This window comes from Vidua macroura, chromosome 1 (assembly GCF_024509145.1).
Source record: "Vidua macroura isolate BioBank_ID:100142 chromosome 1, ASM2450914v1, whole genome shotgun sequence".
In the NCBI taxonomy this organism is placed as follows: Eukaryota; Metazoa; Chordata; class Aves; order Passeriformes; family Viduidae; genus Vidua; species Vidua macroura.
This window is the reverse complement of record NC_071571.1, coordinates 78,413,882-78,434,054: the sequence shown is the minus strand read 5'-3', so window position 1 is coordinate 78,434,054 and position 20,173 is coordinate 78,413,882. Positions and strand designations below refer to the sequence as shown.

Sequence of the window (20,173 nt, the reverse complement as noted above, 5' to 3'; positions counted from 1 at the left end):
AATATTCTGTTATTTGTCATGCAAACAACACTGTGATGTGTATTTGAATAAAACACAGTAAGCATAGCAAGCATGCAGACATATTGTGATAGAAAAGCACATTTGGTGATCACTGTGGATAGGACGTACCAAACAGGACACATCGCAGCATCACAGAAGCAGCGTCTCAATAACCCTGGAAAGTTTTAAAGGATTCATGTTTCCTGGGGTATGATGCATGTGCTGTATAGCAGCAAAGAGAGCACCAGGAATGAAGAAGAGGGAAATATTATTTCTCTGAGATAATATTAACTTAAACTGACCACTAGCATAAGGAGTAACTATTTGCTTGTGTCACTGCACTTCTGTTGTCTGTAAGCCTGAACATTCTGTGATGTAAATGAAAAAAAAAACAATGGCACTAACACTGCTTTAAACACAAAATACAATTGGTTTTGCCTGGTTTGGTGTAGGGCCAGAGGGAATAGACATAAAGATAACTAATACTAGTTGTCAAAACTATAATACAACAATGAATGCAATTTTCATGCAGCTGTGATACAAAGTATTATGGTAGTAGTAATGCTGAAACATTTTGTTTTTAACACACTACTCATACAGTATAAAAATTTAGATGTTGGCATAAAGCAAGTGTGACTTAAATAAAAAGAAAATTTCTCCTAATAAAATCGCACAATACTAGTTGCTTTATTTGGGACAAAACTGAAACATATCCTAGTTCTACCCCCAAAAAGACAATAAAAGACAACCATTCTCAGCTTGTGTGTACCTCTTACTGCATCTAACTTCACTCTACAGTAAGAATGCCTCCTTAAACACTTTTCTAAAAGATTCTGTCATTACAAGTAAATAAAAATTTACACAAATTATTAAACTACTTTCAAATCATCAGCACAATATCTTAGGGTTCAGGTGTTTTTCCCTACTAAATTTTCTGTGGGTTCAGATTCTGAAAGAGAGAAGAGTAACTACAAATTTTAAACAAAATATTGTACAAAAAAATAACTCTAGAACTACAGTACAACTAATACTTTTTAGAGTGTAAAAGTTGCTTACAAAGCTACTTTCTATTTTTTCCAAAAGGCTGTTTAAACCAAAAGCAGTCAACTACATCTCAGGAAAAAAAAAAATCTCTTCAAAGTAAACTGATCAGAAATTTCAGTCATGTCTAGGACCTATCCAACCATAGGGTAAAGAAAAGAAGGCTTAATTATCTAGTTCACCTGTGTGGCTCACAGTAGAACAGCAATATAGACCCTTCTTTACTAAGCTGAATATAAGTGGCACCTAAAATGCAGAGGGAGGAATCTAGTGCAGCATACAAATCTCTCTGCACTCTGCACACCAGACCACAGAGTAAGAAAAAAAGTACACAGCTTCTACTCTGGACAGTTTTCCAATAAAAAGAATACTGGAAGAAGTCAATTTGCCTAAAGTGGAGCTAGAATTAGAAGCAGAGGACTGTTGATAGTGATCGTGAGTATTATAGGTCATAATCTCTCATGGAATATTATGAGTTCCTGGTCTTCTCACAGTATTATCACCAGAAAGACAAAATAAAGGTTAAAATTCCAAACAAAGGAAAGGAAAAATCAGAATCTGCTAGATGAGGTGCTAATCAGGCTGCTATGGTAAGCAGAACTGTTTAGCAGTTCTGCTGCTGCAATGCTAAGAAAAGAAAAAAAAATAATTGCTGGATTAGGTGTTAAGCAGCTTGCTGCGTTAAGGAGAACTATAATTTCTGCAATGCTACAAAGTTACTAATGTAAGAAATCAATTTATTTAATCCATAGGAACCACAGTAACGGTATATTTCCTTCACTGACTTAAAATACTCTTGTTTCCATGACGCTTGGAATAGGGAAAAAACATCTTGCTCTGCTGAGGTGTCAATTACTTTAAGAGAAATAGATATCAGTAGATTGAATTTAAAAGAAAAAAGCATCATCATCTTATTCTCCTTGCTTCAATTTTCGCTATCCCAATGCCTTACCAGCAGCTCTATATTGCTTTTAGTCACACACAGAAATAGAAAAACATTGTGATTAAGAACTCTGGGTTTTAAACAGACTGTTGTAGCTTCTGGACTCAGACCAGCAAAAGATTTAAAAAGCTTCAGCTCTTGACATAAGTGAAGCACAGCGAACCAAAAAACCGCATAGTTTAATAGTGCTGCCATTGTTGTTTTTATTGAAAAAGCCTATGCTTCATCTGCTTTGCTGCATAAAGAGTACTTTGGGCCTATTCCTTTTAGATGAATGATGTTCCCATGAAAAGACAAAAAGAAAAAGCACAACACTGGAAACAACAGTTCCTCTAGCACGCAGTAACAGAGCAGGTCTCGGGTTATGGGCTAGAGCTGTGTTTGAGCTACAGATAATGATGCCCTCCATCTGTTACCTGGTTATGGATGACAAGATTATGAAGGACATAATGAAAAGACAGCTTCTCAATGCAACCTGCTAAGTCAATAAGATTAAATCATCAAAGGACCATTTATTTAAGAGGACAGGTGTGGCTTATCACCTCTGTAAAGGAAACAGACTGGTAGCACTTCTCACACTGATAGTAAACCTCATTGTCTACCTGGTGTTGGGATCACAAGGCCTAGAGCACAGCTAGAAATGCAACATCACAACCACCTGCAAGAGATTTGATCCTCTGTTAGCTCTCTTCTCAAACAGACATGACCATAAACTTACTGCAGCTTGGAGCTGTTAACGCATATTGCAATAAAAATGTAATTTCTTGGCTTTACTTTAGGTATTGTTGCAGACAAGGTACCAGACACTTTAATGAGCAATTAAAAAAAAATACACAAGGGACAATAGATTTTTTTTCTGTATTTTCCAAAATTTGACGTTCTTTCAATTGGAGAACCCAGTTTCAAATATGAAAAGGGCACTTGTTCTACAGTAACTGCATACAACTTACTCAGTTCCAAGTACTGTATTCACTTTTTTTTGTTACCATTGTTGCCATTATCTGTCCAATTGTTTAGGAACTTCTCTGTTCTGGGAATTACAACTAAGTTGTTCTTTCTGGTTCTATTTCCCCATAGAGTTCTGCTAGCTTCTTGAACTCAGGTCCCCAGTCTCCAAGGTAATTATAATCCTGGTCAGAGTGTGTTGTTGCTGAATCCAGAGAGCTGATAGACCCAGCTTCTGATCTATGACCCTCATAGGCATATGTCTGCAGGGAGTCATACGGGGGCACACTGGGGTCCAGATCAGCCTCTGCCAGTCTTTGATTAAGGAACTCCTGAACATCTATACTGTCAAGGCTTGAGGAGGGATGATGCCTGGACAGAGGCTTCACTTCAGGACGAACATCCCTCCGATATTTTAGCTCTTCAGCAGCAGATGGATTCCGCAGTGCTGTGATGTCAAATGCTTCTGTGTCTTCCTCTCCACCTCCCTCATCATCATATGTCACAACATTTTCCCGCACATCTTCTTCTGAAATGATCAAAGGCTCCTTCTTGCCACGTCTTAGAGTGATGAAAAGGACCACAATTGCTAAAGAGAAAACTGCAGATATTAGAGTAGGTTTAAAGTTTTCATCTGAGTATGTTACAGAAATAGCAGACACTAAGTCAAAAATACAGAGGTGTAATATTTTCAGGCTGGTATTTTCAGTATTGGTATTTGGGGTCATCTGCTACTTAGTTTATTAGGGATCTCATAAAGGAGATAAATGGAGGTAACATTCTTTCAGGTAAATGAAAAATGAGTAACTAAAGTTGGCTTTTTTCAGAAGCATAATACAGGGCTTTCAGTGCTTCATTAAAAGCAATGTTTAGCATATAAATTGAATTAATACGTAAAACATTTATTTTTTCTTATGAATATTCAATTTTGTGTAATAAAATACAAAATTACGAGATAAATGTATAACTATAACTATATATTTTAAAACAGCCTTCTGACAAGGCAAAATACTGAAGTAAGCTGTAAAGAAAGTAAGTCTTAGAAAATGTAGTCTTTGGGGGAAAAGCCCTCAAAATATCCTCTCTGTTACACTGCAATTGCTATCATTTCTTGCCATCTCTGTACAGATGTAGAAAATCACATGAGTAGCACAGAGTCATGTATGCAGCAAGTTGTGTCTCTGACAGGAAAAAAAACCCAAACCAAAACCAGCCACAATATTAACTACAGGGTAACATTTGAATTGGCCTGGGAAAATAAAAAAACGTAAAAGAGTGAAGAGGAAATGCACTTGCAATGGCATTAATCTTATGAGTCTGCTTATAGTCTCCTGTGTCCCTTTCCCCTGGTTGTGCATTGTTATCCGTTTATTCCACAAAGGTAATTAAGAAATGGCTTTTGTAGAGTGCTAATGATGCTTCTTACAGCATAATGCATTTCATAAAGCTTTGCCCATCTATTTTCTATAATTTTTCACACTGTTCAAGACATGGTATTAGAGACATCTCTTTTTGAAATCTTTCCAAATTACAGAAAAAAAAGATATCCAGTCCTAATTACTTGATAACCTGTGAAAAAAATTTCTACTGGATTCCAGATATTCAAAAATGCACTTTAAAGGCACTTTTCCCTTATTAACTCTAACTAAACCTTTACCCTCTAATCACAGCTGTGTGTTTCTAATTGTCTACCAGACAAACGTTGTTTCAAAAGCATACTGTATTGAAAACTTGTGCCCTGTCAGATTCTGAGAGGCACTGGAGGGATGGTATTACTTAGTACTGCAAATGGCTCACCAAGAAGGATGACAATGCAGAGCAGGATTGCAATTAAAGCTCCTGTGCTCAAGCCAGCCGAGGAGAGGAAAGCTTCAGCATGGCAAGTTCTCACTCGTCCGTCTCTCTCACAGGCACAAACCCGGATGGTGAGGGTACTGCTGCTGCTGAGAGGGGGCACGCCGCCATCAGAAATCAAAACTGGGAGGTAATAGATATCTTGTGTGGTTCGACTGTATCTCCTTCGTTTTGTCAGAATACTGGCTGTATTATCTACAATATCAAAACAAGAATAGCATTTAGTGAAGTAAAAAATGAAAAAAAACAAAAAGTTATTTACTGTTTGTTTCCCATCAATGGAAGCATGAGGCATATTAAAATTAGCCAGGTGTAAACTATGAAAATGCACAATCCAGAATTGAAATTTGTCAGGAAGCCTTTCTGGCCAGTAGAGGAAAAAGGGGAGGAGATGGAAAGTAACTAACATTATAGAAATAAGAGTATTTAAAACTGTTGTATTTTTATTGGAATCAAGTGAACCTTGACAAACACTTTGGGCCAAATTTACAAGTGTTTTCATCCCATGTTATACTGTTGATAGCATATGGACCCTTGTCAACCTGAATACCTGGAATTATGAGGATATCTATTGTGAATTTTTTGCACAACAAAATCCTCCCGACTCCCAGAAGAATATTAAAACTTCTTTAGTAAAAGCTAAAATAAGACTTTCATGTTTTAGTGTTTCCAAAAAGTTTTAGAGTTTTAGTGAGCTTTCAGAAAACATCTGAAAGGACAGTCAAAAAGACACATGCTTTGGAGAGGTCTGGAGAAAGAGGGAAGGAAAAGGAAGGGGGAAAGAGTGGATATTGCATGTTCTAAACTAGTAGAATTTAAAGATAAATAAGAAAGGAGGAGATAGTGACAAAAGATTTTTTCGCCCTTCTATTACCACGGGTCCATCTGGCATAGACAGACCAGGAAAATCTAGTGCTTATTACACACACATATTGCAAGAGCATTTGCAGACACTAATGAGAGTAGGAAGTTACCACACATATCCCTTCAGGTCCAAGAAACTAAGAGGCATAAAGAGCTTGCAGGGGAAGAAATGTTTCAACAATATATAGTTAACAGCTAATATTCATATGTGTAAAATTTATTTTCAGTTTGTTGCCACCACTATTAAATTACTAGCCTCTGAATAAAAGTCCAAGAAAAATAAAAAATAAAAAAATTTGAAACAGTGAGAATTTGAAACACAAGCAGTTATGGAGAGAGATGGGAATCTCTCATGGAAAGAGACATTAGAAGAAAAGAGCTTTCTTCTTGTATTGCTTGTCACATGATTTCCAAATTGTGGGGTTATGAGATTGGAGTATTTTAGCAAACAATAAAAGGGTAATAAGTACTGAATACATCTGCCAGGTTTCTCTTCCTATTACAAACAAGCAAACAAGAAATTTTCTTATTTTTCCTTACCTCTGTAGCTACAGTATTAAATGGCATTATCATAATCTATGGAAAAATGAAATTCATGTCACTCTGTGAAAATCTAGTGCAACAATATAGCCAGAATGGCATATATTTGCCCATTGGACTGCTGTACACATATTTGAGTGAGAGTTAAGTTTTTGTTTAAACTGGATACAAGATCTGTTTCAGGTGGTTACTCTTCATGCTATACTTACTGTGAAGCTCTGTGCAAAATTTTAAAACATTCATTTTAACCCACATTTGCCAACAATTTATTTTGCATGCCATCTGGCAGTGATATTTAGAAAAACTGGTAATATCATCCCACATCAGCATAATATCACAATATGTTTTGGTAACAAGTTTGACAGAACAAATACATATATAAGCCGGGAAGTGATACTGTTGCTGAGAAGCCAAGATCTCAGCACTGAAGTCCTTTAGCTTTACTTCAGTACATAAGCAATACCCAGAACACCCCTCCACACTCCTCCCCATTTTGGAAATATAAAATATCCAGCATGGTGAGTTTGTTATAAATTCATTAAGTGTTCTTTTCACTTGGAGTGGGTGCAGTGTAAAGTATTTATTTATTTACTTATTTGCTGTAGGTCTTGGAGTCCTGCTTCTACTTGTTTATATCAAGTTTACTTGTTTACATCTTTTACTTCTGCAACATTATATTTTGACAACTGATGACACCAGTCATTTATTATATTGTTATATATACTGTTATATTATATTAGATTCATTCAATTTACAGAACCTTACTGGAACCAGAATGAGGTGATAAGAGAGTTCTTTAATCTGAAAAATTGTGATAGAACATAAGAATATAATGTTGTGGAAGATTACAAAATATTCATGATATAATATACTTTGCAAAGTTATTTGTTACATATACATCCTGCCCCCGAAATATTTTGCATTTTGTTGTTCTGGGCCTGCTAGGACTCTTGCATAACGCCCAAGCACAGTTACTGTTATTAACATACACCAGCGACCCTTCTCAGGCAGTATGGACAAGAGTGCACCAGGTTTTTTTCCTGCCTCAACATTATTCCAACAATCTGCAGATCCTTAAGCATTCCTTAATAGCCTCATGCAGGCACTATGACACATTGTGGCATGTAAATTCCTTTTGCAAAATGATAACAGTATGCTGTTGAGCTGCAATACAACTTTGACATTATTTTGTAAATTCAAAAGAGAAAAACCCATTGATAATGAAGTCTGGGTTCTGTTGGGTTCTACACAGAGTCAAGAGAGAGGAGGTACATGGCTGAGTGCTGTCCTTGTTGCCTGTGACTTAAATTTTAAAAAGAGTGAATGATCCAGTGCACAGCTCCAGTAGCAGTGATGAAAATGTTGGCTGACAACAAAAGCATCAGAGACTGAATATAATGAAGAAAAACTGAGGACTCCTGCTCAGGGATCTTGCAGCAATTTTAGCACAGAGACTATTGGCAAAGATGTAAAGGAAAGAACATTGAGATGTGAGAATGTATGCTACAAGGGTAAATGTGGACAGATGGGAGGAAAATTGTGAGGAAAAAAATATTAAAGCTAAGAAAAAAAAATAAAAGAAGAGAAAAAAATGAAGAAATGGGAAAATTATACAATTCAATTTTACAGTGAAAAAATGTGAAAAAAGCTATAATTACCTTGCTTATCTGTGAGGAAGGCCTTGCCAAACAAAGAACTGATATTTTTATACTGTACAGAATAAATACAAATTTAAAAAATAGACTTTTTTTCTTTCAGTGTTATATTTGTTCATTCAATATTAAATTGTTTTTCTTGTACTGTTAACATTATACAATTAAATATAAGATACAATGAAATATTGGTCTAAGACACAATTAATGGAAAAAGGGAACCAGTACAAAATTTTTAATTTCAAAGAATTGTCATGGTGAATTTTTGTTTTTTTTGTATTCTCTTGAGTAGTAAGTAGATTTCTGTTGAAACAGATGTTACATGACATACCCAGAAGTTTCTGTAATAACATACCCAATGATAAACATTCTCAAAGAAACAGTGTAAAGTTTTTCCTTCAAAGAAATTTCACAAATTTTAATGCAAATAAAAACTATGAACTTTGAGACACTGGCTTGGAAATTTTCTGTTCCCAATATCATCAGAGGTATCATTTCTCATTATTTCTCTATCATAGATTTAGATATGGTAACTTAGTGCATTGTGTTTACATATAAGTAAAATACTGGAAAGTGTCTGAACTCTCACATGCTATTTTTGTCTCATTAAATTCCTTAAAATATTTTACAAATAAGATAGCTAACATTTTTTCAAAAAAGGAAACTGTGACTGGTTTTCCAAAGGTCACTGAGAATCCAACATTCTCGTGTTCTGATCTTTCAAATTTTAATTGCTTTTGTTCCTTGTCTAAAACCATTATAGGAATGTGTTGAGGGAAAGACAGTAACTTTTAAGAGCTTTGCCCAGAACAAAAAATTTCTCCATCTGTAAAAGCTATAGGAAACCGAGTATAAAGTCTGGCACTGATGATATAGAAAAGAGTTTATTGAAAAGGGGAAAAAAGTTATATCAACAGCAGTAGTTTTAAAGGGAACCAGGGGGTTATGCAGTGAGAAATTTCTTTGGTATCTGAAAAAAAGATACAGCAAATAGTCAGGGAAGGCAAGTGTATAGGATAGCAGCAATAGCAGGATAAGCACTACAGATCTCATTCTTCTAGGCCTGGAAGGAAAGACAGTTTTATCTCAGTAGATTTAAATGGTGAACTTCACCTTTGAGGAGTATGATAAGAATCAGGACTCACTGGACTGACTTCTAAGGAAAATTAAGAACTCCCACATAGGGAAAGAAATATTTATCTGATACCTTGTGTTATACATTGCTCCATTTAATGATCTAAACTTTCTAATGATCTAAACTTACTTCTGTTTGGGCTGCTCTTTGCAAATATGTCAACTGGAAGTTAAGCTTTATCTTAAGTGCATTTGAGGTTACTCATGGGAAATGCTGCATGGCTGTAACACAGCAACTCTTCACACTCTGAAGATGTCATAGTTTACTAAGCCAGGCTGTACACTGTATACGAGGCTGTTATCACAGTCTTTTTTCCATCATCTCTGCCTTTTTACGTTGAGCTTCTGAGCTAAATAAAGAAATGAGGGCATAGGAAAATCCAGGAAGCAGAGATACAATGGTAAGACCATGGAAGGTGACTACTGGAGCACATTGGAGGATGGTAATTTATTATTCACAATTTGAGAATTCCTTTGACACATTATGCATTAAAAGCAGAGACAAGAGAAATGGAAGTTAAAAAAAAAAAAAAAAAAAAAGTAAAATCCTGTTTATATCTTAAGGCATGTTTCAATTTTCAGTTCTGCTTGTCTCAGCAGTTCAACTACTATAAATTTTCTGAGAAATCATAAACTAATTAAAACCAAAGAAAATATATTGGAATGATTTTCATTTCTTACATTTCTGAAGTTGGAGCTGTTAATTTGTTTATGTGAACTACATGATAGGCATTTCTGTTTCATTTCTTTATTGATAACTCTTGTAAATATTTTTTTCTCTTTTGCTGTCTTCAAAGCTATTGCCAATGGGCACAAAGCTATTAGTTTCTATAAGTTTCAGTGGGTAGCAAAAATGAAAAATAACATAGTACATATTTTTGGCCTGAAATATAGTTATTTGCTTATAGTTGGTTTGTGAATCATTAACAAGTTGCAGTCCAGAAAAGAAATGCAAGAACCTCTACACTATGCACTAAAATAACTTTACTATCAAACTTAGACCCAACTTTTTTAAAATAAAAAAAAAAATTTCAAAGATGTTCAGAGGCCAGAAGAAGGAAAATGTCTTCCCTCTACAGTAGCTGCTCCTGGTTTTCTGTTATACTCATGGCAGAATTCCTTTTTAACTTCCATGTGTTGATTCTGTGGTAATAACTACTCCGACATTCAATTCATTTTCAGTAACAGTACTTCTGTAGACTGTACTTACAGTCACCATGTATGATATTAACTTTGCACTTTCTCAGATATCATTTCTCTCCAGATACAACTTGTCTTCTTTACAGGATGATATTTTAAAGAAGGTCAGCTGTAATTCACAGTACCACATAATCAGAACAACCACAACTCTGTGATATAAATGAAAGCAGGCACTATGCTGGTGTTTTCCTCTTGTGAAGGGTTGCAAAGTGGAGGCTTCAGTCCAACCATTTTAAATGCCACTTTAGATGTTCTAGAACAACTAAGACATGGTCTGGTATCTGGCATACTCATTTGCAGCTTGGAAGCTCTGAAGTTAATTCACAGACACATTGTCCAATATGGTAGGAAATAAGAGGGGCAGAGTGACAAAGAGAAGATTCTGTAAGAAATTCACACTGGGATGGAATCAATTACTCTCTGGAGGCTGTTCTCTTTCTAAATAACAACAACGATGAGTAAATTTTTTTTTAACTATTTTTTGATCTGTGACACAGGGAAAAAGGTTAATATATATCACAGGCATGGGTGGATGAATACATTAAAAACTTAATTTTATACAGATGCCATTGAACTCATCATGCTCTGGATTTTACAGAAGAACACATCTCCACTTCTGTGGGTGTTAATGGATCTTCTGACATAAAATTAAGAAAATGGCATCTCCAGAATTATAGTATCAGAAAAATGGCATACCTTTATACCAATTCCAGAATATTTTCCATCACTGGGCAATAATCAAAGGGCCAGATCTTTGAGATAAGTGGGCAGAGGGGAAAAATAAATTGCAAATGCTTTTGTGATATGAAACCTTTGTCCTGAAGAAATAAAAGAAGAGGAAAACAAATGCTAAGCATTCTCTAGGGAGGTGTTCTTCACTGAAAGTAAGCTAAACGTAGTCTGCTATCAGAAGTCAGCAATCTCAATTTATTGAAGTAAGAGAATGCACAGGTCTCACTGGCAGTGTTGGGTGAATGTATCCATTATCTGCATAAGCCCTTCTTGTCCAGGAAATTTACAATACTATGGCAGCGTGTCACTTTTCCCACCCCAACCGGCTCCCGAGAATGTGGGTTGGCACCTCGGCTTCTCGTCAGGGTCGGGGCCGCCGCTACTTCCAGGCGCTTCTGCAGCTGCGCTCTAGTGCTTTGTCGTTGGCACGAGGGAAGGAAATGAAGAGGCAGGGAATTGTCCAAATCCATTGGTGTAGCGGCTGGTCGCTTTATTGGTGGCAGGAGCCGCAATGGAGAAGCCACGGCCACTCCCAAACCCGTGTGGACAGATCTGGCCCCGAGGCTGGGGTGCCGTGGAGGGATATAGGGGTGGGACAAGGGAGGATGGGAGCTCTCCGCCCAATGAACACAGACACCGTGGCTGTGATGTTGCCACAACGGCCAATGGGCACACAAAGGGGGTGGACATGTGGGTTCAGGGCCAGTGGGACCGTGAGAATGAGGTGATGAGCATGGAACTGCTGGGGCTCGATGGGGGAGTGGTCACAGGAGTGCCACGGCAGAAGACCCAATGGCCAGTAGCCTGGGGCTAACTTACATGGTGGGGGGAAAAACACGGGGGATGCACAAGGATACATGGAACCGGTAAACTAACAAAGACCAGAACCCCAAATCTGAACCTAAAACCCAGGATGCAACACAATACCACTAAGCATGCATGGAAAACTGTGTATCTTGTGATTAAAAAATAGCACCAGCAAAACAGTGCTTTACAGTGCAGAAATTTCTTAAATGTTCTAAGTGAACTGTTCTCTGAGGGTTCAATCTTTTTTCATCTCTTGAAAAATTTTATGTAAATTCTGAAAGAGAAGTGAGTCTACATATTAATCCTTCGAAATATGATAATAATGACATGTTCAGATGCATTATCCATCAGACAAAAAAAAATTTATAAATATATCCACAATTCCTTAGGCATCTGGAAAAATATTATTATTTTTAGGGTAAGAAAAAAAAAGTAAAAGTCTAGAATTCAGAACCTAGAAATGGATCTATTGGGAAGAACTTCTGTTGTCTTTATTCTGATTTCCAAACATAAGATGGTTTTAACCCCATATAGTTATGGAAAGTTTTTAATGGGATATGCAAAAGTAGATATTTCTGATTATGCAAAAAGTAAAATTTTGTGATATTAGAAAAAGGATTACAAAATTATCTATGACAATATCCTAAAAAAGGAAGTGAGGAGAACACAGACTACAATGAAATGAGTTATGTAGAATCTGATTTACAATATAAAAGCACAGCAGAAAAAGTACTTGGCTTCCCAGGTTTTAATAGAAATGGTAACAATTTTCTAGGCAAAATAAATTGCAAACAAACCGGTTTTCATTAAAAGACCTTCATAAATACAGTTCTCAAATAAAAAAGAAAGGCTTCTTCTCTAGGCTTGCTCTCTAAAGCTGCAGAAAATCATTACAACTTAATGTATTTTCTTTGTATAACAAAGAAATTCTATTCCAGCTCTTGTTCTGCCTTGCTTACATGAGCACAGATATTGCATCATTTTGTTGTTGTCCTGTCCTCTTGTTCATACTTGTAAGCCTTTATTCTCTCTGAACAGTACTTTTAAAGTATGTAATAAATAGCATCACAGAATTTCTTGTACCTTAAGAATACAGTAGAGAGAAACGATAATATTTTTGGGGGTTTTTTTGTGTTTTTTTTTTTTTTTTTTTTTTTTGTTTTGTTTTGTTTTGTTTTGTTTTGTTTTGTTTGGTTTTTTTGGTTTGTTTTTTTTTGGTTTTTTTTTTTTTTTTGGTTTTTTTTTTGGTTTTTTTTGTTCAACTGAAAATTGTAGCACAAACAGAATACAGAAGGGGATCCTAGGAACTTTTAATTTTGCTGGATGTTATATTTGGTATAGCCCTGTGACTCTATCCTGACCTAAATTTCCCTGAGGGTTTTAAGCTCTGAATTATGAGTGTGAATATTCCACAAATAGAGATTTTATATTATGGAGATTTTAATTTAGAAAATGCACCAGAGATAAAAGTTTAACTGGTTAAATGATCAATTATAGGGACTGATGCTTTAATACTTATTAAGTTTGCTGAAGCCATAGAATATTATTGAGTTGAATCATACACATGCTGGGATTATATACCAGTCTATACAGGTAGATAGGAACAAACTACAGAATCTTATGCTTGTACAAGCCCTAGATTTCAGTCAAAGTGCATAGATATAAGCATAAATATTTTAAGATCCAGTGCACTGCTGTGGAGTATACTGATAATAAATGAATATTCATTCATGCTTTTACCTGGCTCTGCAAAAGTCTATTTGGGATCCAAGAACAAAATTCTGTTGTTTTGGGTTATGAAAACAAGGGGAAAAAATGTCTACTGATATTTTAATGAAATGGAACCCTTTCCTGAAGAAATAAAAGGAGAGAATGACTGAATTAGAAGGCAACTGCAAGAGGAATATAGTTCTGTAGAGACAGATTCAGCTACCACTGACTACCATTTTCTATGTGAAATCAAGAATTTAAGTTTTATCATTCTACAAAACATTATAAAAATTATATTAAGGCAATCTTTGTAGGTTTTTTTTTCTTTAAAAATATAACAAACAAACAAATAAAACACTCACAGAATACCAGCCTTTATAGAATTAGGAAATCCAGAGCAGCTGCCTTCTGTTCAGAGCATTCTGATTATTTTTAATGCCTGATGCTTGAAAATATGAGTTTTCAAAAGTGCAAACTTGTCACAGACATAAGAGCCTTTCTTGCTCACCTTGTTTCTGCTATTTCCTATAATAGAAAGCAACAGAAAATCTGTTTCTGAATAGAAGTAGATGAGAAATATGAAAGCTGTAAATGCTAAATAGCTGCATATTGTGCATGTACTTCATAGGTGTTTCACTAATATTTTATGTATACATTCTGTCACAAAGAAAAAGTCCCAATAAAAGACAATGTTTAAACAATAGATACAAAGTGTCTTGCCGCAAGCAAAATCATAACTATGTATTTGCTTTTAAATAAATTTCTTGTTATGATTTGAATTAGGCAGTCATTTTCTAATTATATGGCCATTTTGGAAGTTGCATTTTTGGAGTCTCTGTATGTGTGAGAACTGTTATGCAAGATACTATAGGAAGTGCATAATTTGGTATTTAGGTGATATCAAAACTTAATGCACAGCAGGCTTTTACCTTAAAAGACACCTTTTTCAGTTCCTTCCTCTACTTCCCCCCATAAAATCCAATTTAGGGTAGTCCAAACACTGCTTTCAGGTGTTGATTGCTAAGTTATTGCTCGTTGATCTTGGGGAATTAAAGAAAAAGCAGCAAGTGCTTCTATCCAAAGTTGAATATTTCTATCCAAAACATGACATTGGCGCATCAAATTTTGTTAGAATTTTATAAATTCTATAAATAAATTTATAAATATAAGTATAAGTATAAATATAAATATAAATATACATATATATATAAATTATTTTTTATAAATCTGTGTAGTTAAATAATTTATGTAGCAATGAACAGAGATAATACAGACCCAGCTTTAAATATGTTCAAAATCATAAAATATCTACTTTGTCATAAGCCACAATTTTAGTAGAGCTATTCAGAAAAACTTCTTGATATAAATATCTTGTATCGAAATGAGCATGCACATGGTCTTTTCCATGAGACCACAGGCTAATACTCAAGGAGTTTATTGGAAACACAGATTAAAATACAGAAATATGTAACAGTACCCCTCCTCCATTTCAGGAACAATAGTCTGGCTTTTTTCTATAATGTTCCATCACAATCTGAGTGGGGTTGATATATTAATCTGGAAAAGTGCTTGAGTCTCACTTAGGGAACATTTTTAATATATTAATTAGTCCTTCAATATTTATTTATTGATCTCTTTTGGAACTTGAATATGAAATCCATTTATGTATTCCAAATAGGGAGCATGATTATTTTTCTTCTGTAAATATAGTTAAACACTGGAACAGATTCTTTAGGAAGATTATCCAATCTCCTTCCCTGATTGATTTTACAAGCAGATAAAAAAGTCTGTAAAGAATTGTTTCGATATCACTATATGTACCAAATATAGCAATGATGGAGTTAATGCATCACAGAGGACTAGTGGTCTGTAAGATCTCAGAATGTATTCCACAGCAGTATTACAAATACATAACTGTAAAACAAAGCAAATCCCATACACTTCCACACAGGCATACAATACACATACACAAAATCTCAGGAGGAAAATTTAGACAAACATTTAAAGTTTACTTTTATTTTCATCAGGTTGCAAAGTGGAGACTATGAGGTAATACTTGATCAAGAACAAGGTTGATTTAGGTTTGGGTTTTGGAGGTTACACAGTTTTTCACTCAAGAAATGTTCAGAAACACTTGTTTGGGAGAATTCTGAGGGCTGTTTTCCTTCTGGGAATATCTGTTATGAATTTCTGATTGCAATGTTTAGGAACAATTTCTTAGGAATGGCATGAAGTGATAGACTATCATCCAGGAACCACAGAAGGACCTGCTCTTGATGCCATATATGTAAAAGCAAGCATGAATTCTAATTTTTATGCCCCTTATTTTTTTTTCTCCTTTAAGCAATAATTGGCAATAACCTTGACAGTACCCAATCAGTGCCATTCACCTAAAAGTAGAACAAATTTACATATTTTTCATTAATCCACTTTTCAAAAACATTCCTGAAAGTATGAAGTGTAAATGCTAAAATAAATTGGAATATAAATCCAAAATGCAATATCTGATTATTCATAATTTACAATATATTGTGTACACATGTCCTTGATATCTAACAACTCAGTGACGACATATTACAGTTTTCCGTTTCTGTCAGGAAATGCATGGAAATTGTTCTCTTCAATTGAGACAGCCCAGACAAAACAGAAGCCCATTTCTTTGAGATTTATGTATTTGATTTACCTTCATTGTTCCTTAGAGTAAAGTTGGGATTCAAAGAAAGCCCTTCATCAAGAGAAAAATGGAATCTTGCGCCATTTGCAGAGTTATCTTTGTCAGTAGCAGTGATAGTCTGAATTACCTGAAATAAAAATTAACAGTGAATGTGTTGAAATTTGAACTTGACCTATATAGTTCCTGACTCCAGCAGGATGCTCAAGTTTACCTAATTTTAATTTTCTACTTGACTGGTGCTAAATTCAACAGATGAAATGACTGGGTCATTAACTTTATTTCTCTAGCAGGAAATATTTTAGGAACCACACTTCAGAGCCAGGTAAAAGCATCTAAAGGATCTATCCTTTCTGATGTTTTGATATGGTCAGGACCTGATGTAAAGATTATCACCATCTGCATTGTATCCTGCTGACATACTGAATTACAGTTTTAGCTAAATATCTGTTTTTATGGAGCCAAAATACAGGCTGAACTGGGATGGTCTATCTGAAGTGTCATCTGCCTGCTGCCCTAATAATTGAATGTACTTCAATATTGGTAAGGAAAAACAATTAACTAAAATATTTCTGCTAACCATATCTCTGCTAAAAAATTTCTGTTAAGAATCAGTTTTAAATTGCCAGAGAACAGAACAGGAAGAACAGAAGACACTCCTGGCTTTAGTTAGTTTGCCCAAAAGCAACAGAACTGGATGTAGCCAGAACCATGACTGAGAGAGGTATTTTTGAAAGGTAGGACCTTTGCCTTCGAAAGCCCTGGTGGTTTTTTAAATTTACTTTCAACTAAAATTGATCTAAGCTCTTGAAATGTGGGACCAAACAGTATTTCTAGCTCTGCTTTCATTTTCATGCTGGGTCTTGAAACTCAAGTGCTAAAGTGGAATCCAATAAAAGTTGTTCCTGTGATATAGGCAGCAAAGCCCACACAGACTGCTGCACAGAGCTGATAGATATCCTGAGGGAAGCATAAAAGCGGGGAGGGAAAGTGCTCTTTTCATAAGAATTTTTTTGTTCAATGTTCAGCTATAGTATGTCTGGACTGAACCTGAAACATACACAGCACAGACTCCAGTGGCTTGGTCTGTTTTAAAACTGAAAGACACCACAGAGATCTCTACCTCCATTCACATAAGAGAAGCAAAACAAATTTATTTTTAAACCGTGTTCTTGTTTGGGCTGGGGTAGAGTCAATTTTCTTCACAATAGCTGGTATGAGGCTGTGGTTTTAATTTGTGCTGGAAAAAGTGTTGGTAACACAGAGATGTTTCTGTCATTACTGAGCAAGGCTTGCACAGAGTCAAGGTCTTTTCTATATTTTGTATGGCCTCACCAGCTAGGGGGTGGAGGTGCAAGAAAAGTTGTGAGGGGACACTGACTGCCAAGACAGTTGACCCCAACTGAACAAAAGGATTTTCCATACCATATGATGTAATGCTGACTTATAAAGCTGGGGGAAGAGGAAGGAAGGAGGGAATGTTTGGAGTGATGGTGTTTGTCTTCCAAAGTCAGCGTTGCTACACATGATGTTGCCCTGCTCTCCTGGAGATGGCTGAATATCTGCCTGCCCATGAGAAGTGGCCATTTTCTTGCTTTTCTTTGCTTGCATGCGCAGCTTTGGCTATACCCATTACACTGTCTTTATCTCAACCCACAGGCTGTCTCACTTTTACTTTCCTGATTCTCTTCCCCATCCCACTGGTGGGAGAGTGAGCGAGTGGCTGTGTGGGGATGAGCTGGGGTTAAACCATGACAACTCAATAGGGTATAATGCTTATTCCATTTACTGTATAGAATAAAGTACATTGCATTGACTATACACATCTGAGAAAATTAACAGTACTTACGATGGTTGCCAATAATATTTTACTAGTTTGTTATAATACTTTTTTGCTGAAGTAAAGCAGAGTAAGATCAATCTGAAAAAAATCTGAAATATCTATAATCATACATATGACTTTTACCTAAGTCATGGTAATGCTGGTTGAAAATTTTGGCAAAAGCTAATTTTTCACTACTGAATTTTGCAAAGGTGGCACAACTGTTAGTGAAACTACCATGTAAAACCAGAAAGATATGATTTTCTTAGCTATATATATTTAGTTCATAATGTTGAAATGGTATTTGGCACAGTATGACAAAAAAAGGGGTGATAGAACACTATGTTCAAAAGAATCAATTTCTGTTATTATTCAAATACTAAAAATGTCATTAAATACCATACACATCTGTAAAAACTTCAGGTAAGACCATAAGAAAAAAATATTTTATTAAATATTTTTTGCAAATCCCAAGTGTTGTTTATCAGTGAAATATAAGTCAATTTGCCATGCAGCTTCAGCTTTTATTTGACAGCATGGTGGATAAATTTTCATCCTGTTGCCCTATGCTACATAAAAATATTCAGTGACATTTTACAGAATGCTGCTTCAAAAGCATGCCATTCTGCAACAAAAATACCTTTGATCAAAGCCTCAGTGACACATGACTTGTGTTAAAAATTATTTGGTTTTAAGACTAACTTTATAACTCAAAATATACTGTCTATATTCCCTGATTTACACATGTAAATTCAAGTATTCCCTGAATTCATGAATGTATATATAAAGTATAGCACTACATGGTATAAAAGTTATGCTTTTTCACATAGAAAAGATATATTGTATGTTTACTAGGATAGGTCAAAGCATTTTTAGAGACCTGTTTTTAAACAGAAAGTTCATGCATTTTCAGAAAAGATTTCTAAAACATTCATTCAGCAGTGAGAAACAAAAATACATGTCATCTTGACACCCAAATGTACTATTAACCTTTTTCTAATTAATTGGCCAAGTACTTAATAGCCTATTAGCAGACATTAACATGTACCATGCCAAGCCTGATTAAAATAAAAATGTTGACATAATCTCAGCTTCAGTAAAGGCCAGCTGACAACACTGATAGGATGAAACTGAAGGGTCATGATATTTTTTAAAAGGCAAGACATGATGATAAAAGAGAATTTCAAGAACTGAGGAGAACGAATTGAAGAGGACAGAGAGCAGGTGTTAAATTCTAACTCAGAATCATTTTAGAATTGAATCAATAAACAAGCAAATATACACATGACAAACACATGGCAGAGGCATTCCTTGCCAACTAACATTGATTTCCTTTTTGGAAGATGGCAAAATGTCATTTTCCTACATTGGCTAAATTTCACAGTCATTCACAAAAATCAGTATATGTTGAAAAGTCAGTATTCTCCAAGTCTGACTGTCATCTAAGATCAAATCACAGCTACTTCATCTACTTTAATATATAATATCAATCAGGCTTCACTTGGAATCTGTTGCAGATACTTAGTCTATCTTCTCAACTATGTGATTACTAAGTGACTAAAGCTGTCACTTCAGCCTGGAAATGATTGTCACCTCATAAGCATTTTCTTTTTGACATGCCTTAGGTTTGGTCATTTAGACTTAAGGCTTAAGCTTAAACACATGAAGTTTTTTTGTTTTGTTTTGTTTTGTTTTTGTTTGTTTGTTTGGGGTTTTTGTGGGTTTTTTTGTTGTTTGTTTTGTTTTGTTTTGTTTTGTTTTGTTTTGTTTTGTTTTGTTTTGAAAAAAACAGAGCAGTGGAAGGAAAAAAACAGGAGACAGGCTCTATGATTAGATGATATTGTGATTTAACTCCATAATACAGTCTTCTGATAATAAACAAGCAAACACAAGAAGTTTTTCAGTGACTACTGGTTAGTTTATCTCACATATAAAAATTTCAAATTAGATGTGCTGAGGAAAGAAATAATGAACCTTACAGGACAGTGCAACATGGAAGCCCAAGTCAAGCGGATGTCCCCAGCAATACAGAATCTGTTATTTAGGCATAAATCTTATGAAAAATTCTCACAGGATGGTGAATAACTCAAAGTTATACTGTCTTTTCAGTGATTCAGAAACACCCAGCTGGGAACACTTTATAGCATATGGAACACTTGTCTTCTTTTCCAATCAGTTTATTTGCCCCTCCCTAATATTTGTTGAACACCATCTTACTTTTTTATCTTTCCTTAGACTATATTGTAACATCTGAGCAA

General features: G+C 35.2%; 1 protein-coding gene across 2 annotated transcripts in view; it reads right to left on the bottom strand.

The window, feature by feature from the left end:
- Window positions 1-2,524: 2,524 nt before the first annotated feature.
- Window positions 2,525-20,173, bottom strand: part of CDH18 (cadherin 18) — a 160,238-nt gene continuing 142,589 nt past the window's right edge. The window contains exons 9-11 of one of the 2 annotated variants that reach the window (XM_053973873.1): window positions 16,106-16,223; window positions 4,727-4,978; window positions 2,525-3,530 (exon numbers count right to left, since the gene is read on the bottom strand). In XM_053973873.1, coding sequence (XP_053829848.1) covers window positions 3,028-3,530; window positions 4,727-4,978; window positions 16,106-16,223 — 873 coding nt within the window. In that variant the 3' untranslated portion in view covers window positions 2,525-3,027. The remainder of the gene's footprint in view (window positions 3,531-4,726; window positions 4,979-16,105; window positions 16,224-20,173) is intronic. The other variant, XM_053973881.1, reaches the window with a different exon arrangement.